Source organism: Somniosus microcephalus, chromosome 21 (assembly GCF_052327205.1).
Source record: "Somniosus microcephalus isolate GS21.2 chromosome 21, FLI_Smic_1.0, whole genome shotgun sequence".
NCBI lineage: Eukaryota > Metazoa > Chordata > Chondrichthyes > Squaliformes > Somniosidae > Somniosus > Somniosus microcephalus.
In genome coordinates, this window is record NC_141007.1 from 69,783,130 (window position 1) to 69,803,697 (window position 20,568).

Sequence of the window (20,568 nt, forward strand, 5' to 3'; positions counted from 1 at the left end):
GGTACTGCACAGGGGAAAACAATATTGTACAAATGGAAGCTAATTTCTGTTTCTGTTCTTCTCTCACAGGTGTGACTATAAGCAATGTACAAATAAAATCTGACCCTGAACAGGCAGAAAATGTTAAAGAGGGAAGCACCATTACCCTGACTTGTTCAGCAAATATTGTGATATCTCCTGATCTATCATCTCGGATTTCGTACTTATTTTATAAGGAATCAAAGAACGATTTCCTGCTAAAAAACGTCACGTCTGATAAGCAAGATTCCCAGTATACTATACAACCTGCTCGAGCATCACATTCCGGATACTATCAATGTGTTGTGGAAGCAGGAAGGACAAAGGAAAAAAGTGGAACAACATTTATAAAAGTTAAAGGTAATGTGAAATATGAAATGTCTAACAGCACAACATAAGATATGGGACTAGTAACATGATTCCAACCAAAGTGTTCCCACCAACTCTGGAAAATTGTACCTCAATGTGTATCTGTGGTTATTATGTTATCCTTGCCTCTGCCCACTGCTGCTGCTCTTCCTCCATTATAATGTCATACATGGGTATGCCTGTGGGGAATGCCAAACCTGCTCCTGAGCAGCAAGGGGTCAAGATTTCCCAGTGGGCTCAGACTCACAGGAGCGAGAAGCAAGCCCAAAGTTGTGTAGACGGAATGTCAAAAAAAACTGCTCAAAAGTCAGTCCCAGCTGCAGTAATCACGATGCAAACCCTTCATAGTCATCAGGCTCACAAACTCCTCACTGCCTGCCTCAGCAGACCCTGGTAGCAGCTATGCCTTATATTTCTCATTCTAACTTATCCCAAGTCCACTGCAAGTATAAAACCGGGAAATTTGAGGATGCAGCACTATTGTCCCTTTTACCATATGTTATAATGAGTTCACTATGGGATTGGTGGGCACAACACAGGAGGAGCGTTAGGCAACTTGGGAGGTCTGATTTTGGGGTGATAAGTCAGCGGGCACGGCTTCCACCTCATTTTGTTGTGCAATTCATATCCTTCCCAATGGAAGCAGACAGACAAAGCGAGACTGGCAGGGTTCCCATAGGTGCATGGAGCAACTGATGGAGTGCATGTGCCATAACCTATAAGGCTACGGACCAAGAGCTGGAAAGTGGGATTAGGCTAGATAGCTCTTTTTTGGCTGGCACAGGCACAATGGGCCAAATGGCCTCCTTCTGTGCTGTAAATGCCTATGATTCAAAGCCCCAAATGACAACCCCCTCATTTTTTTGAACAGGCAAAGTTGCCATTCTATTAATGTACAGTTAGTATGATGTCACTCCTGCACATCATTGCAAGGTACCCAGGAAGCTGCTATGATGCTTTCATCATGTGACAATCCACCATACCATCCCTCATGACTCAGAACATCAGGATGGTTCATTGGTCTTAAGGGCTATGTCCTGCAGTCATGGCATATGACTCCAGTAAGGCCTCCGCAGGCAATGGGGAGGGAGGGGGCGGGGGCAACAGATACAATGAGGTCCATGCCACTACAAGAAGTGTCATAGAGCAGACTATAGAAATTCTCAATTCTCGTTTTCAGTGCCTGGATTAATCTGGTAGCGCTCTGCGATACAGCCCAGTGAGGTTTTTCCCGGAATCACAGGCCAGGAATTTCCTTGGACCTGTCACTCTGTCACTGTAACTTTGCTGGAAGCCCAGCGGAAATCCTGTTTATGCGCGTAATCAGGGTTTCCACCGCACTTCCATGAAGTTACGGTAGTGAGGAGGAGCAGCGCTAAGGAAATTAAGAACTTCACGATTTTGTTCATTCCTCCCTGCCATGATGGAAGCCACCAATACCACGATGCTTCGGTGGCCACAGATGGAAGAAGTGGGGCCATACAGGCCCAGAGATTCCTGCGACCCTCACTTTGCTGGCATGGAGTGAAACCCCTGCCTGCCTGGAGACCTCAGTCCAAATCCTGGAGACCTCAGTCCAAATCCTGGAGACAGGTTTATTTGCATATCCGGGCAGATAGCTGGGGCCTGCGGGAGGGCATCAGTGGCCTCTGCCTCAGCCCATCCCAATCTGCCCTTCTAAGTCTGAAGTTCCAAACTGCTGAAGGATTTTTTAATTAAAAAAAATATATATATATATATAAATATTAAGATCTTCAGCTCCCATTGGAGCCACTCGACGCTAGAGAAGGTAAATAATCACTTCCAGGATTGAGTAGCTTATTCTAGTAAAGGCTGGGGCCTTCTGAAGACCTCAGATGACTCACGCTAGGTCTTAGGGGCACGAGTTCCACCTGAGGCAATTCAAGGTGCGTAGCTCAGGAACGCCCAGCCCAACACATCTCCTTGACGTGGGGGGCGCGGGTAGAAGATCGGCCCACGGCCTCCCAGACCAGGATTCAAAGGTCCGGTCTAAATGGGGTGGAATCTGTGCAGAGCCAGGTACCGGTCTATTTTCCAGAACCTCTGGATGGAAAAGGGGTTCTTGCCAAGGCTGACACCTTGGAAGGCTCTTTATAGTTTAAACTTCCCCCTCCCCGAAAGAGTGAATCAATTGTTGGGTGACTGAATCACTCCTTGCCCACTCGAAATTTTAATTTTGGGCACAAAAATACTTATGCTGCCCTTTTCTGGCACATGGGGCCTGCAGCAAGCACTTCCCCCTCTCACAAAGTAGGCTCCACGGTGCAGATGGGGATCTGGGGATCCTGCCAAAAACACAAAGGGGAGAATTGGAAGGACTGAACAGCTTTTTCTTTTTCTTTTCTAAAGCAGTAAAAACACAACAGATTTTAAACGGCACAAACTTGGCTTAATTTCCATTTTATATTCCACTTTAGGAAAATTACAGAGGCCTGTACTCACCATAAATCCGTTGGAGGTGACTGTGGGAAATTCAATTGAGCTGCGCTGTGAAACATCTGGAGAAATTCCTCCTTTTACATTCATATTCTATAAACACAAGAATGGACGACAGTCCCGCCTCACTGAGACAAAAGACAGCAGTAAAAATGTTGTAACGTACCCACTGAAAGTGACAGAAAGTACAGAGAAAAACTATAGCTGTACAGTCTATGGGAGCGACAAGGACAGTACCTCAAACCACAGTGAAATAGTACGTATCACTGTGCGAGGTAAGTCAGCTGCGATGCAGCTTTCAAAATACTTAAATTAATACATATAGTTGAAGAACCCGTGAAGTACAGGGCCTCCATTTTAAAATTCTGCTTAAGAAATTCCTCAATCTTTTTGGGACAAAAATGGTAGAGGAAGGTTGGGATTTGCGGTGGGATTCAGATAGACCAGAGTTCTGCCGCTAAAGAGGCAGGAGCAAACGGCAGAATAATGAAGTGAAATCCCATTGTTTCAGCCACATTGCACCTGACATTGCATCAAGCCTGTACGACAGAGACGTGAATTGCTGCATGACTTGACAAACCAGGAAGTGGTTGATTTCACAGGCAACAACTGCCCAAGAACTTCCTCTGATATCGCAGCTCTGATTGGTGCGATTTAAAACGTTTATTTTTTTCCCCCTGTGCTGCAGTTTCAGGCAGGGAATTCTGCTTTTTCTATCCTTCTTGCCATGGGGTTCCCTTTGGGCATTCCCATACACGTGCTTCTAATGGTGGCAGAACAGGAACAGGGTGAAAAGAAAATGAGAGGCATGCAGGATATGCCTGCTCCAAGGTAGAAGACCAAGTCGGAGGTATCCTACCACCACAACAACAACAACTTGCATTTATATAGCACCTTTCATGTAGTAAAAATGTCACAAGGTGCTTCACAGAAGCATTATCAAACAAAATTTGACACCGAGCCACATAAACTTGGTCATAGAGGTAGGTTTTAAGGAGCGTATTAAAGGAGAGAGAGGTGGAGAGGCTGGGAGGTTTAGCGAATTAATTCCAGAACTTGTCTACAGACCATGCTATTCCTTTAAGGATCAAAAGAGGTCTGTTTAAGGAGGTGGTTATTCAGTAAGAAGGCACTACAGGAACTCTTGCATCCTGTAGCAACCAAATCTTCAAGCATCTTCTCAAACACTAAAATCCAAGCAAAGAACAGACATATTTCGGAGCACTGGACTTCATGGGGTAAGTTTAACCCCCAAAAACGGGTTGGTTGGGGTCAGGTGAGATGTAAAAATGTTCACAATCTCAAACCTGATCGCAACCTGCCCAATTACAGGTTTAATGGAGGCGGGACGGGGAGCGGACAGCCAACCTGCTCCCAGAAGGTGGGTTGGCCATTTAAATATTATAATGAGGCTGGGAGCCTCACACTTAACCTGTTTTTACAGGTTTAACCCTGGCCAGCCAGGTTTCCCAGGCCTCAGGAAACCCGGCAGCTCAAGGGAGGCGAGAACAGCTTCGGGGAAAAGTTAAGTGCCCTTTACAGCACTGCTTGTGGGCCAGGAGGAGCAGGAGTGTTTCCTCCCAGCCCGCCAAGCTACCTTCTTCCCTGCCATCAGACCGCCCCCCCCCACCCAACCTGCCATCACAACAACCTACCCCCACCCCACCCCCACCCACTAACACAGCAGCAGGTTCCTTACCTGTCAATCAGGCTAGCTTCCAGGCAGTGAACCTGTTGAAAAAAAGACACACACTGTGGAGTTAAAACTCCACAGCATATGGGAAAACCCGGACTTCCGGGTTTCCCGTCCGAAACTCCACCCCCCCCCCCCCACCCGCCTATGTAACCTGCCCCTGTTAATATCCAGGCCTTTTACTCACAATCTCTGTTTACATTCAACTTTTTCTCACTTTCTCTCTCTTTCTGTAAGTCTCTCATTGGCTCTGTCTAGTCTTTTCTGTATACTCCCTACTGTCTCTGTATGCTCCTCACACACTTTCTCTCTACAAGCCATTAATTATTGTTAGCAATACAGTATTAACATAAGAATGTTTAATATTCACATTAAACTGCTCTCTGCTATTTTAATAGGATTGTTAACTAGTTTAAAATAAAATGTGTTAAAATAAACAAGTTAGCACCTTAACTTGTTACTGTTTAATTCAACAACACAGTGACATCGCTCTGCAGCTTGTTTCCAAATTTTACCAGCATGTTTAATAAATTATTAATTTCCACATTATATAACAATTGCATTAAGAAAGTAATAGCCTCCACAGTGACATATACAGAGTCATTGCTAGACAGTGACTGACTTTGTTTTGCTTTTTTCAATAGCACTGGCAGTCTCTAAGCCGACCTTGCAGTCAGAGCCCAATAAGGATACCCTGAAGAAGGGGCAGGCTTTGAGTCTAAAATGTACCGTATCAAAAGGATCCTTTCCCATCACCTACATGTTTTTCAATGGACCAATCGTTTTTAGCATAACTTTATCTTCTAATGAAGCAGTGTATCCCATTAACTCTGTGAACAAACGTCACAGTGGAAGGTACTACTGTGCGGCATCAAATGCAGCAATTCCTGAAGCAAAACAGAGCGACAGTATTAATATAAAAGTGACTGGTAAGATCAGAAAGTACTTACTAATTGTTCCTCTGTCGACTTTATTTATTGTGATTGAGAAAATTCTCCATGTGATATATAGAATTCCAAAAATTAGCCTGGAAAGCCTGTGAAAGCTGTAATGTTGATCTGATGGGGGAAATCAAGAAAACTTTTGTTCACAATCGTTTTGGGGATTTATAATCCAGCCACATATTGCAGCTATCATTACACGTATTCATTCAAGTCCTCTTTGAGGACTGAATTCCCAGTTTTCTATTTGTTTAGCACATCTGGCAGTGTAGTTGTTCTTGTACTGGACTAGTGATTACACAAACTAGTGATTACACAAACTAGAGATTACACAAACTCGGGTTATATTCCCTGGAATTTAGAAGGTTAAGGGGTGATCTGATCGAAGATTTCAGGATATTAAGGGGAACAGATAGGGTAGAGATAGAGGGAAACTATTTCCGCTGGTTGGGGAGTCTAGGACTAGGGGGCATAGTCTAATAATTAGAGCCAGACCTTTCAGGAGTGAAATTAGGAAACACTTCTACACACAAAGGGTGGTAGAAGTTTGGAACTCTCTTCCACAAACAGCAATTGGTGTTAGATCAATTGTTAATTTTAAATCTGAGATTGATAGATTTTTGTTAACCAAAGGTATTAAGGGATATGGGGCAAAGGCAGGTATATGGAGTTAGGTCACAGATCAGCCACGATCTCATTGAATGGCGGAACAGGCTCGAGGGGCTGAATGACCTACTCCTGTTCCTATGTTCCTATGTAATGGGGTAAGAGTTCAAATCCCACCATGGCAAGTTGTGAAACTGAATGTAATAAATCTCATGATCCGCATCAGGAAAACATGACAGATTGGAAGCTGACAGATTATTGTTAAAACCCACAGGTTCACTAACATCCTTCAAGGAAGGGAACCTACCACCCCTCCCCAGAATGGCCTATATGTGACTCCAGTCCCACACTTCGGGCTGGATTTTCCCAGCTGAGGCAGGTTAGCGTCGGGAGAGGTAGTTGACGGGTTCTGGACCCGCTCCCGGTTGTAGCCGCTCTGCTGATAGAATTTTGCGACGATTGGGCTTGTTAAGCCCTCAGTGGGCATTGCTCGGCCCACTCACTAGGTGCGGGTCTGCTGAGCTCCTCTGATGACGCATTTGCTGCCGGTGTATTTAAGGGGGCCATGTCCACATTTACTCTCACTTCTACTTCCACACTCCTGAGTACTGCTTAAGCGCAAAATGACTGCACAGAGACAGAGGGCTGCGCCACGCTTCAATGATGACTCCCTCCATGTTCTTGTGGAGAGAGTCAGAGGACGCAGGGAGGTTCTGTTCTCTGGGAATGGAAGGAGGAGACCTCCTCACCAGACCAAGGCAGCCTGGCTGCAAATAGCTGAGGAGGTCACTGCAAGGTCTGTTGTTGCTGGTACCTGGGTCCAGTGCAGGAAGTGGTTCGATGATCTTCTACGTTCAGGAAAAGTGAGTATAAAAGCACACTTACTATAATTCTGCTGTGTCCGTCATCATATCCCCATCACTCTGCATTGCCAACCCTACTCCTGCACATCCTTACTCACTCCAATATCCCTTGCACCATCACCCATCCCTGTCTCCCTATCTACAGAATCATATCTCCATCTTACTATGCACCTCTCACACTCACCCTCAATGTTATGCAATGACAACAACTAACAACTCAAAAGGAAGCAACTTGGTATTGGCACCCCACTCCATCATAGTCTCCCTCTAAACATCTATGCTATCCATTCTTCACACTCATTCCATCACTCTCACTAAAACTGCACTTATTTCCCTCATTGCAGGAAAAGAGAGCCCACAATAAGAGGGAGAGGGAGAGAACAGGAGAAGGACCACCATCGTTGGCTGATCTCATCAACGCTGAGGAGGCAGCTCTGAACATCGCAGGAGAAGTTGACCAGCCTGAAGTGGGGGACGGAGAGAGGAGCTCATTAGAACAACCTGGTGACAGAGTTATTTTCCAGACATCTTATTTTGCAATCATGAATGACTCGATTGGGATCTGATGTCAATAGAAATTGAGTGCTAATCATGTGCACAATGGGATGTGTCTGCAATCTACATATCACATGTCTAACTCATGTCTTTACTCTCCCACAGGACCATCAAGAGCCCGGTCCCCACTGTCGAGGAGGAAGAGCATGAGCACTCCCCAGAGGATGCTCCAGTCTCTGAGGGAGCAGCGTCAGCAGCAATGAGCACACCCAGCACCAGCGCAGAGATGCACACCTCGGTGGGTCGTTTGCGAGATAGAGTAGTGTTGTCACCCGGTGTATCACAACTCACGAGTGAGCAAGATCAGATGGTGGAGACAGGGACAGCAGTGGAGAGTCCTCGTCGGAGGCCACAGGAGTTTCCTAGCTCTGCTGAGCTGCATGCAGACACTGAGCCTCGGGGACCATCCAGGAAGAGGGCGATCCTGGAGCTTCAGGAACAAGTTCAGGAGGCTCTGACAGGGTTTGCAACCACGGTGACTGCGAGTGTGCAGAGAATGGAGGAGTCCATCTCAAATATGAGCAACACCATGGCGCACGCACTGGCAAATGTAGGTTCTGCCATGGAAAGGATGGCAACCTCCATGGAGGTTATAATTCGCCAGACTCGGGAGAACATGGTAACACTTCTAAATATTTGGTCATCTATGGAGGATCGATGGGCATCTATTGAGGAGAGAAACCAGAGGTTCATGGATATCCTTGCTATGAGGAATGTTAGCACAGAAATGGGTCCTCATGGCCCCACTGATGTGCAGCAAGGTGCTCTCCAGCTAAGTGCTAGCAGTAAAGTGCAGGTGGCCCATGAGAGGGATGATGGTGGGAGGGGACATGGAAGTAGGGGCTCCTCTCCAAGTGCTCCAACTTCCCCCCCCATTGCCAACCCCTTGGTCAGAGCCTCATATGCCTCCCCGAACAATGATGGCCGAGTCGACTCCTGCACAGCCACAGGAGGAGCAGGCTTTGGCGGGGCCCTCAAAGGCTCTAAAACCCAGAGGACGACCACCAAAGGTGTCTAAGCAGGCGCAGCAGGGAAGTGAGCAGCCTGCCTCTACATCTGGTGAAGCCACAGCGGTTGCACCTCATAGAAGCACGCGTAAAAGAAAGCTCACACATAAATAGTCACTAGGGTAGTCACTTGGGTGTTTTCCTATAAATGAATGCTAAGTCTCAGTTCTTTTATTTTGTTGTAATAAAGTGAATGATCGATGTTGTTGCCATGTTTGGTCACAAATTGAGGTGGCACAGACAAGGGTAAGGGTGCCTTTATTGTCCAGCAATGGTGGTGAGAGTGCAAGGATTGAACAGTTCATTGTAGAGATGCTCTATGGTGTTGCAGTGTGGTAATGCTAACCTTCATGTGTATGTGGCAGCCACATGTCTGTGCTGCATAAAGTTACATGAATCTGGCATTGATTAGGCCATCCCTGGCATCACGGGCAGCAACGTGCTCGCGTGCTGGTCGCACTGGGTCATCCACCTCCTCCAGGTCTTCCTCTTGCTGAATCTCATTCTGCTCATCCTCCTCCTCCTTCTCTGAAGAGGCTGTGCGCTCTGCGCCTTCTTCCTCATGCAGCGCTAATCCTCGCTGCAGTGCGATGTTGTGCAGGGCGCAGCAGACAACGATTCTGGAGACCCTGGCTGGTGCATACTGAAGGGCTCCACCAGATCTGTCCAGACATCTGAAGTGCATTTTGAGCAACCCTATTGTTTGCTCTATGAGAGATCGAGTGGAAATGTGGCTTTGATTATAACGCTTCTCAGACTCGTTTGAGGGCCTCCTCAACGGTGTCATTAGCCATGTCTTTGGGGGTAGCCCTTGTCACCAGGGAGCCAGCCAGAAAGCTCATTTGGTAGTGGGAACAGCTGAGGGACAGTGGACTGGCGCAGGATGTAAGAGTCATGGCAGCTGCTAGGGAATCTCGCACACACATGCATAATGCTCTTCCTATGGTTGCAGACCAGCTGCATGTTAAGGGAGTGGAAGCCCTTGCAGTTTACAAATGCTGCTGGGTTCTGATGGGGTGCCCTGATGGCCACATGTGTGCAGTCGATGATGCCCTGCACCCATGGGAAGCCAGCCAGAGTGGCAAAACCGAGTGCCCGCTCAGTAACACTGGCTTCATCAGTGGAAAAGTGGATGTAATTGGCGGACTTGTCAAAGAGGGCATCGGTGACCTGCGTGATGCATCTGTGGGCGACCAACTGGGAAATGCCGCTAATGTCTGCTGCTGATCCCTGGAAGGAGCCTGACGCAAAGAAGTTGAGGGTGGTGGTGACTTTGACAGCCACTGGTAAGGCATGTCCACCCGCTCCTCTGGGCTGCAGGTCCTGATCAAGCATTGTGCAGATGTCTGCGACTACCTCTCATGAAAGTCTCAGCCTCCTTCGGCACTACTGCTCGGTCATGTAGAGGAAGCTCATCCTCTGTCTGTAAATCCTGTGTTAGGGGTATCTCCTGCGGCGCGGTGCAGCCCTGTGCTGGCGGCCTCTGCCCTGTGCAGCATCAGGTGGTTGAGGAGAAGGTTGGCGCTCTTGTTGTTGGTGCTGCTGGTGTGCCTGGTTTTGCTGCTGCTGCGGATGATCATCTTCCGATTCTGAGGACCAGGATGACAGAGTATAAGTCGTTCCCATTCAGCTGTTATATATGGCAGTTGAGGATGAGATCTTAGAAGCAGTCAGTCAATGGGGAGAGAGGTTATTCCAAAGAGGTGACAGTGCATATAAAGTTTACAACATACACTTGCAGCCTCAATACAGATCAAATGGGCAGGATTTTCATTGGGCCGTGGAGGCGGGATTGGAGGCGTGTGGGGGGTTAAAATCGCAAAATCGGGGGGCACGAACCCATCCCGCCCCCAACTCGCCTCCATGCCAGTTTCAAAGGAGGCGGATATCCGACCTGTGCTGGGAGCCGCCTCCCCGAGGCGGGAAGGGGATTAGTGCCAATTAACTGCCTGTTAACAGGTAGTTAACAGGCAGTTTTTAGCCTAATCCCTATTTTTATCCCTGAAGTGTGGGATTCCTGACGGCTCCAAACCACACCAAGTTAGCAAGGCGGACCGTCGGGCTGAAGGGCTTGGAGGGTTCGAGATGTCCTCCGGTGTTCAGGTGAGTGATGGGTGCATGAGTGAAGAGGTAAGTGCGTTTGGTGTGTGTAAAGTGTTTAAAGAAGTTTTACTCACCTTTACAGCCTTCCTTCCTTCAGGTCTTGGGAGTCCCTCATCTCACGGGCACAGAAAGCAGAATGGCCGTGAGCTATCAAAATCTGCCGCATTCTGCTTTCTGTTCTGGGGAGATCTCTAAATCAGCCTGAGAGGAAGGAATTAACTTAGTGTACATATTGTCAGTGTTTGACAGCTTCAAAGAGCTGTCAAATGCTGATATTTCATCTGTCAAAAGGTCTTGACAGATGAAATGTCAATCTGTAACGTCACCTGTTGCCGGGTGGCCCTTAATTGGCCTGCTGAGCCCACTGGGCGGGCTCAACAAGGTCAATCAAGGGAAAATCGAGTGGGTTGGCTACAACTCGATGGAGGCAGAACTACAACCCCAAAACTTGTAGTCCCGCCTCCTACACGCCTCCAGTATCAAAATCCAGCCCAAGGTGTCTTCCAAATCCTGAAATCAGCAACCTCTGACATTTGACAGAGAACAGATGTGAGAGTTTAGCTTTTATACTGAAGTTGCAGCTGTGAACTATTTAGCTCATTGGAACTCACGACATACTTACCTGACGTGATCTCCGAACGACGTGAAACCCATTGAAAATGTGGCAAAATAGAAAAAGGCTGGCAAAATAGCAAGTAACAAGCACTTAACAAGCAGTTAAGTATCTTAAATGCCTACCCCGCCGCTTGACGTCGGGTCTGTTCTGAAATCGCAGACCCGACACTTTGGAAACTCACATGGAGGCGTATTCGCAACCCGTCATCAATCAATCTGAATTTAACAGCTGACCCGCCTCCGAATCCGCCCTCTGAGCACTGGCAAAATCGTGGCCTACATGTTCTCTGAAGTGGCTGAGCAAGCCACTCAATTAAAAATACAATCACCCCACCACCACCTACTGTGGGTAACTGGTACAGTAATGTGAAATAAAAACAAAATGCTGGAAATACTCAGCAGGTCAGACAGCATCTGTGAAGAGAGAAATAGAGTTAACGTTTCAGGTTGAGGACTTTTCATCAGAACTGGAAAAAGTCAGAGATGCAACAGATTTTAAGCAAGTGCAGAGACAGGGCAAGTGGGAGGAGAGGAGAGGACAAAAGGGAAGACAGGAGAGATTAAATGACAAAAGGGGTGATGGTGCGAGGCAAAAAGGGGTGGTAATGGGACAAGAAAAGAAATAAAAGATGGATCTAGAGGAGGTGTAAATGGGAATGGCAGAATCATCAACAGCTGCCATGTGAAAAAACAGGGGCCGAGGTTATAGTCTGAAATTGTTGAACTCGATGTTGGGTCCAGAAGGCTGTAAAGTGCCTAATCGAAAGATGAGGTGCTGTTCCCCGAGCTTACGTTGAGCTTCATTGGAACAATGTAAGAGGCCGAGGACGGAGAGGTCAGAGTGGGAGCGGAGCGGAGAATTAAAGTGACAGGTGACCGGAAGCTCAGGGTCACACTTACGGACTGACGGATGTGTTCCACAAAGCGGTCACCCAATCTGTGTTTGGTCTCCCCAATGTAGAGGAGACTGCATCGTGAGCAGAGAATACAGTATACTAAATCGCACGAAGTACAAGTAAATCGCTGTTTCACCTGGAAGGAGTGTTTGGGGCCCTGGACAGTGGGAAGGGAGGAGATAAAAGGGCATGTGTTGCATCTCCTGCACTTGCATGGTAAGGTGCTGTGGGAAGGGGAGGGGGTGTTGGGGGTGATTGAGGAGTGGACCAGAGTGTCGTGGAGAGAGCAGTCCCTTCAGAATGCTGAAAGGGGAGGGGAGGGGAAGATGTGTTTGGTGGTGGGATCACGCTGGAGGTGGCGGAAATAGCGGAGGATGATCCGTTGCATGTGGAGGCTGGTGGGGTGAAAGGTGAGGACAAGGGGAACCCTATCATGGTTCTGGGAGGGAGGGGAAGGGGTGAGAGCAGAAGTGCAGGAAATGGAATGGACACGGTCAAGGGCCGTGTCAACCACAGTAGAGGAGAATCCTCGGTTGAGGAAAAAGGAAGACCTATCGGAAGCACTGGTATGGAAGGTGGCATCGTCAGAACAGATGTGACAGAGACGGAGAAACTGGGAGAATGGGATAGAGTCCTTACAGGAAGCGGGGTGGGAGGAAGTGTAGACCAGGTAGCTGTGGGAGTCAGTGGGCCTATAGTGGATGTTGGTCGATTGCCTATACCCAGAAATGGAGACAGAGAAGTCGAGGAAGGGAAGGGAAGAATCAGAGATGGACCATGTGAGGGAATGTAGTGGTTATGTTACTGGACTAATAATCCAACGAACGTGAGTTCAAATCCCAGCATGGCAGTTCGAGAATACGAGCTCACCTCACTGGTGGTTCTGTGATGCAGTGTAGATTTTAACAGAGGGCTGTTACTGTTGGGATAACCCCACTTCCATATCATTCTCTTTTTTTCTCTTCTTGTCCAACAAGAGAAAACACTCTCAAATCCCACAGCCAGACAAGCTATTAAGAGAGAATGAAATGCAGGAAAAAGTTAAGAGAACGAGCAGGGTAATAGAGAAAGACAAAAGGAAAGGACAGAGTAAAGAAAATGAGAGGAAAGAGTCTATTGGCAACTCCATTCGCTCATGTGGCCCACAATGTTTGTTACTGTTAGTGATGTTTAAAGGTGTGAGGTGACAACTCGAGTATACAGCCCAGGATTGAAAAATCTCACGCCTATAATTTTCTCGATGTTAACAGCTCCATTTCCAGTAGAGACAGTTTATACAGCTACACCGTCAATGTTATGTACAAATGTTTTGCGGTTTTGTAAAAGTTGGCAGTGCATATCTGAAACTACAAATGTTTAGCAGAATAAAGATGTAATCTAACACCACTCCCACACAGGAAGTTCTACACATTCAAAATGCAGATAATAAGCGAGCGTTTCAGCATTTACCACAGTGCAAACTTCAGTGCTTAAAAGTTCAAATGTGAACCTGCTATGAACAGCAAATAGCACTGTCTGGCCACAATGGAAAATGTTGTTCAGTGAACATAAGAACATAAGAAGTAGGAGCAGGAGTAGGCCATACGGCCCCTCGGACCTGCTCCGCCATTCAATAGGATCATGGCTGATCCGAACCTAGAATCACATCCACTTCCCTGCCCGCTCCCCGTAACCCCTAATTCCCTTATCAGCTAGGAAACTGTCTATCTCCGTTTTAAATTTATTTAATGCCGCAGTTTCCACAGCTCTCTGAGGTAGCAAATTCCATAGATTTACTACCCTCTGAGTGAAGAAGTTTCTCCTCATCTCAGTTTTGAAAGGGCAGCCCCATATTCTAAGATTATGCCCCCTAGTTCTAGTCTCACCCATCAGTGGAAACATCCTCACCGCTTCCACCCGATCAAGCCCCCTCACAATCTTATATGTTTCGATATGATCGCCTCTCATTCTTCTGAATTCCAATGAGTAGAGGCCCAACCTACTCAACCTTTCCTCATAAGTCAACCCCCTCAGCTCCAGAATCAACCGAGTGAACCTTCTCTGAACTGCCTCGAGAGCAAGTATATCTTTTCTTAAATATGGAAACCAAAACTGTACGCAGTATTCCAGGTGTGGCCTCACCAGTACCCTGTATAACTGAAGCAAGACTTCCCTGCTTTTATACTCCATCCCCCTTGCAATAAAAGCCAAAATTCCATTGGCCTTCCTGATCACCTGCTGTACCTGCATACTAACCTTCTGTGTTTCATGCACCAGGACCCCCAGATCTCTTTGTACTGTAGCACTTTGCAGTTTCTCTCCATTTAGATAATAACTTGCTCTTTGATTTTTTTCTGCCAAAGTGCATAACCTCACACTTTCCAACATTATATTCCATCTGCCAAATTTCTGCCCACTCACTTAGCCTGTCTATGTCCTTTTGCAGGTTTTTTATGTCCTCCTCACTCACTGCTTTCCCTCCCATCTTTGTATCATTGGCAAACTTGGATATGTTGCACTCGGTCCCTTCCTCCAAATCGTTAATATAGATTGTAAAGCGTTGGGGTCCCAGCACTGACCCCTGCGGAACACCACTACTTACTGATTGCCAACCCGAGAATGAACCATTTATCCCAACTCTCTGTTTTCTGTTAGATAGCCAATCTTCCACCCATGCCAGTATATTACCCCCAATCATGTGATTTTTTATCTTGCGCAGTAATCTTTTGTGTGGCACCTTGTCAAATGCCTTTTGGAAGTCTAAATACACCACATCCACTGGTTCCCCTTTATCCACCCTGTTTGTTACGCCCTCAAAGAATTCGAGCAAATTTGTCAAACATGACTTCCCCTTCATAAAACCATGCTGACTCTGTCCGATTAAATTATGCTTATCCAAATGTCCTGTTACTGCTTCCTTAATAATGGACTCCAACATTTTACCAACCACAGATGTTAGGCTAACTGGTCTATAGTTTCCAGCTTTTTGTCTACCTCCCTTTTCAAATAAGGGCGTTACATTAGCAGTTTTCCAATCTGCTGGGACCTTTCCTGAATCCAGGGAGTTTTGGAAAATTACCACCAATGCATCCGCAATCCCTACCGCTACTTCTCTCAAGACCCTAGGATGTAAGCCATCAGGTCCAGGGGATTTATCCGCCTTTAGTCCCATTATCTTACCGAGTACCACCTCCTTAGTGATTTTAATCGTGTTTAGCTCCTCCCCCCCCCCCCCATAGCCCCCTGTTTGTCCAGTGTTGGGATATTTTTAGTGTCCTCTACTGTAAAGACTGATACAAAATATTTGTTCAGCGTTTTTGCCATCTCCATGTTCCCCACCACTAATTTCCCGGTCTCATCCTCTAAGGGACCAACATTCACTTTAGCCACCCTTTTTCTTTTTATATAACTGTAGAAACTCTTGCTATCTGTTTTTATATTTTTTGCTAGTTTACTTTCATAATCTATCTTCCCTTTCTTAATTAATCTTTTAGTTATTCTTTGCTGGCTTTTAAATGCTTCCCAATCTTCTATCCTCCAACATCTCATACATGCATTCACGCAGACACAGAGATCCTGAAAAAATAAACTGTTATAGTAATATCAGCCCCGTGTCACTCTCTGCACAGGAAAAATGGATTCACATATGTGCTGAGGTCCATTCATTGGCATCTGAATGCTAATTAAAATCTAATGGTTCATTGTTAACCTTAAAAGTATATTCAATTTCATTTTAAAGTTGCAAGAAGTTAAAAAACCATTGTCCTATTGACACAAAAAACATTTTTTCCATATAAAGTGTTTCCCAAGAGTACAACTTATAACTTATATTTATTTATATATAAACTAGCTGGAGTGCCCGGCGGTGCCGAGTGTTTTTTGAGGGCATGTTGTTGTTGGAAGAGAGAGAGAGAGAGAGACTGGGGGGAGTAGAGAGAGACCGGGGGGGGGGGGGGAGAGAGAGAGAGAGAGACTGGGGGAGCGAGAGAGAGAGAGAGACTGGGGGGGGAGAGAGAGAGAGAGACTGGGGGGAGAGAGAGAGAGAGAGACTGGGGGGAGAGAGAGAGAGAGAGAGACTGTGGGGGGGGAGAGAGAGAGAGAGACTGGGGGGAGAAGAGAGAGACGGGGGGAAGAGAGAGAGAGAGAGAGAGACTGGGGGGAGAAGAGAGAGACGGGGGGGAAGAGAGAGAGAGACTGCTGGATTTAGTTCGTGATTAGCCTGGAGAGAGAGGGGGGGAAGGAGCGCCTCAGGCCCGGCCCGATGGACCCCTGCAAAGGAAGGAAGGCGAGCTCTCCCTCCCTCTCCCACCCCCCTCACTCTTTCCCTCCCTCACCCTCTCTCTCTCCCTCACCCTCTCACTCCCTGCCCCTCTCACTCCCCTCTCTCTCTCCCTGCCCCTGTCTCTCCCCCTCCCTCCCCACTCTCTCTGCCTCCCTCTCTCCCTCCCTCCCGTCTCCCTCTCTCTCCCTCTCCCCCTCTCCTCTCCCTGCCTCTCTCCCTCCTTCCCCCTCTCTTTCTCCCTCCCCTTGTCTCTCCCTGCTTTCCTCTCTGTCCCTCCCTCCCTCCCCTCTCCCTCCCTAGCGCCTCAGGCCCGGACACTGAGCCGAGCCCTGGGACCGGGCCGAGGGGGGGAAAGGCCAAGTGCCCGGCCCGCGGCCGCAAACGGAGCCGAGCCCCGGGACCGGGCCGAGGGGGGGAAAGGCTGAGTCCCCGGCCCATGGGCGCAAACGGAGCTGAGCCCCGGGACCGGGCCGAGGGGGGAAAGCCCGAGTCCCCGGCCGCAAACGGAGCCGAGCCCCGGGACCGGGCCGAGGGGGGCAAAGCCCGAGTCCCCGGCTGTAAACGGAGCCGAGGACCGGGCTGAGTGACCCCAACTCACCTCCCGCTAGGCTCTGTCCCGCCCCGCCAGCCTTTACCAAGGTGGCGGCGATGGCTACGCTCGGCTCCGCCCCGCCAGCCTTTACCAAGATGGCGGCGATCGCGGGCCGCTGGTTTGGAATCGGGCCCAGCGGGACGGGCGGTGCCTAGCTCCGGCGTGGCTGGCGAGGAGAGGCTTCAAGGCCTGAGGCCTGCAGGCAGCTGATCCACCGCCGAGGGGGGGAAAGCCCGAGTCCCCTTTGCAAATGGATTTTATTTTCTTTTAAGCCAACTTTTCTTTTGCTGGAAATCTGTATTTAATGTGTCAATACTAATGAATCAACAATTTCCTCACCTCCATTACCATTTTTTGAGCTTGAGGCCCAGCAGGCGTTTAATGGCTGCCACTCACTTCAGCTCAGCTCCCACTCGGCAGTTTGAACGATTGGGCCCCGCCCACAAATGCCATGAAACGCCCCCCAATTGGTCAACCATCACGTCACTCAACGCTAATGAGCGGTAGGATTGGTCAACCGCTAATGAGCGGATTTTGTCCTTTTTTTGAACGTTGCATAGTGTATAGTGTCCGAACAATTTTTGTCTGACCAAAAAGTAAATATGCCTATTAGACTCCCCTAATGATAAGCTTTCTTTTGATATAACATGTGTGTAGGTACGCTCTATAACTTTTGAGTGTATAGCAGACAGACAGACAGACAAACAGACAAACCAACTCTTATATATATTATACTTATACTACCATATACTTATCATATTACATTACTATTACTTCCAGTGGTAATAGAGGCTTTTTGCACTATTCATCATATCCTGCAACTTGGACTGTCATTGCTATACTTATTTGCTTATTGTTTCTATATTTATACTTGTTTTTACTTTTGCTTTTTATATTTATACTTATATGTGGGAGTGAGTGGGGAGTAAGCATTCCATTGTACCAGTTACATATGGCAATAAAATAATCTTGAATCTTGAACAGTAACTACTCTTCAAATGTACTTAGTTGGATGTGAAGCGCTTTGGGGCACCTGAGGTTGTGAAAGGCGCTATATAAATACAAGATCTTTCTTTCGTTGAATATATTCTAGCTTTTGTCTTAGCCAATACATGTAACAGATTTGTCCTTCAGTCAACATTTCATTTTAGTTATTTATTAAATAATTTTACTCCCTCTGTAGTTAAATCACAACAGAGCCCTTCACTTCACTTGTCTAAAACTGTATGTTCAAGATGCCAATTACTGTGCGTTTTGTTTAAACAGGTTGTTCTCAAGTTGCCGTACCAGTGGCCTGGACTTTAGTTACCATGCTGCTCCTCAGTGTCAGCACCATCTGCTCCAACTAACTAAGCACAGGTGAGACAGCGGCCTGGATATTTCAATCAAACACGAATTTGATGGGAAGTGGGGCAGTGCGAGAATCACCCACCATCTGTAGTGCACTGATTCTGTGTGAATTTCTAGGGTCAGCATCATGTGAGCGACCTTTGGGTGTGTAGAATGCTATAATTAGGGGGCGTTTGCCCGTTGCTGGGTGAGAAGTCATGTGCTGCTGCAGGGGTTATAATTAGGCAACTTTGCTAGGCAGCAAATTTCTAATAAAAAAAAATCACATCCGGGAGGAATGCAGCGCGGCAATTCCTGGTTGCCTTATCACACCGTTACTCACCTTCAAAAACTTCAAGACCAAACACAGATTGGGTGACCGCTTTGTGGAACACCTCCGTTCAGTCCGTATGGGTGATCCCGAGCTTCCGGTCGCCTGTCATTTTAATTCACCGCTCCATTCCCACTCGGACCTCACCGTCCTTGGCCTCTTGCATTGTTCCACGGAAGCTCAATGTAAACTCGAGGAACAGCACCTCATCTTCCGATTAGGCACTTTGCAGCCTTCTGGACTCAATATCGAATTCAACAATTTCAGATCATAACCTCGGCCGCTATTACATTTTTACTTATATTTTTTTTCCGCCCCTTTGTTTTGGGTTTTCCCTTACCCCCCCCTTTCCTTTTTTTTCTCTCTCCCACATGGCAGTTGTCTCTCATTCTGCCAGTACACTTCACACCTAATCTCAGCCGTCTTTTGTCTCCACTAATCCTATTACCATCTCGTCTGGTTTTGAATACCTCTTAATGTCTCTTTACTTCTTTTGTTCTATCGCAGCCCTGCCTTCGATCTATTTCATTTCCTTTCCAGTTTTGAAAAAGGGTTCACCCGAAACGTCGATTCTAATTTCTCTCCACGGATGTTGCCTGGCCTGCTGAGTTTTTCCAGCATTTTCTGCTGTTATTTCAAAACCTATGTTGTGAACGACACTTCCGCCACCTCCCCTAACCTTTCTCCTAACCCCACGTTAGCGGTTGCCTTTCCCTATTCTTTTGAAATATATTGCAAGACTTTGCTATTTTAAAGCTGCTGCACAGAGTGTTGTAATTATCCGTTTCTATAATGTGTAGCTTTGTATAAGATAAAAACAATAAAATTCTACATGTATTCTACATGTTTTTTTTACTGGTTGTCTAGAACTCTATTCATTTGAGTCAATTAGTGTCTAAAACATTCTACATCTGTATCTGAACTTGCCAGACTTCCACTCCACAAGGCAGATGAATTGCAGGTGTTGATGAACACATGGGAGTATGATATTGTTGCTATCACAGAGACATGGTTGAGGGAGGGGCAGGACTGGCAGCTCAATATTCCGGGTATAGAATCTTCAGGCGAGACAGAGGGGGGTGTAAAAGAGCAAAAGGTGCAATATTAATCAAGGAGTCAATTACTGCAGTAAGGAGGGATGATATCTTAGCAGATTACTCTAATGAGGCCATATGGGTAGAACTTAAAAATAAAAAGGGGCAAGCACTTTGTTGGGAGTGTACTATAGGCCCCCAAACAGTCAGGGGGAGATAGAGGAACAGATATATAGGCAAATCTCAGAGAAGTGTAGAAATAATAGGGTAATAATAGTAGGGGATTTCAACTTCCCCAATATTAACTGGGATAGTCAGAGTGTGAAAGGCTGAGAGGGTGCGGAATTCTTAAAATGCATCCTGGAGAGCTTTTTGAGCCAGCATGTAGAAAGTCCTACAAGAGAGGGGGCGGTACTGGACCTAGTTCTAGGGAATGTATCCGGGCAAGTGGTAGAAGTGTCAGTAGGAGAGCATTTTGGTAATAGTGAACATAATTCGGTAAGATTTAAGGTAGTCATGGAAAAGGACAAAGATGGACCGGAAATAAAGGTTCTAAATTGGGGGAAGGCCGATTTTAATATGATAAGGCAGGATCTGGCCAAAGTGAACTGGGATCAGTTACTTGTAGGAAAATCCACATCAGGGCAGTGGGAATCATTCAGAAAGGAAATAGAGTGAGTACAGCACCAACATGTTCCCGTAAAGGTCAAAGGTGGGACCAACAAGTCCAGGGAACCCTGGATGTCAAGGGATATACAAGAATGGATTAGGAAAAAAAGGGAGGCTTTTGGCAGATACAAAGGACTAAAAACAGTGGAAGCCCGAGAGGAGTATAGAAAGTGCAGGGGGGTACTTAAAAAAAGAAATTAGGAGAGCGAAGAGGGGGCATGAAAAAACA

The 20,568-nt window shown here is 46.9% G+C and overlaps 1 protein-coding gene across 1 annotated transcript in view; it reads left to right on the forward strand.

Annotated features, from left to right (window-relative positions):
• The window catches only part of LOC147102930 (platelet endothelial cell adhesion molecule-like), a 42,537-nt gene extending 23,046 nt beyond the window's left edge, over positions 1-19,491 (forward strand). The window contains exons 4-7 of the mRNA XM_085963877.1: positions 70-378; positions 2,826-3,119; positions 5,182-5,466; positions 18,243-19,491. Of these exons, the coding sequence (XP_085820003.1) occupies positions 70-378; positions 2,826-3,119; positions 5,182-5,466; positions 18,243-18,325 (971 nt within the window). The 3' untranslated portion in view covers positions 18,326-19,491. The remainder of the gene's footprint in view (positions 1-69; positions 379-2,825; positions 3,120-5,181; positions 5,467-18,242) is intronic.
• Positions 19,492-20,568: the final 1,077 nt, after the last annotated feature.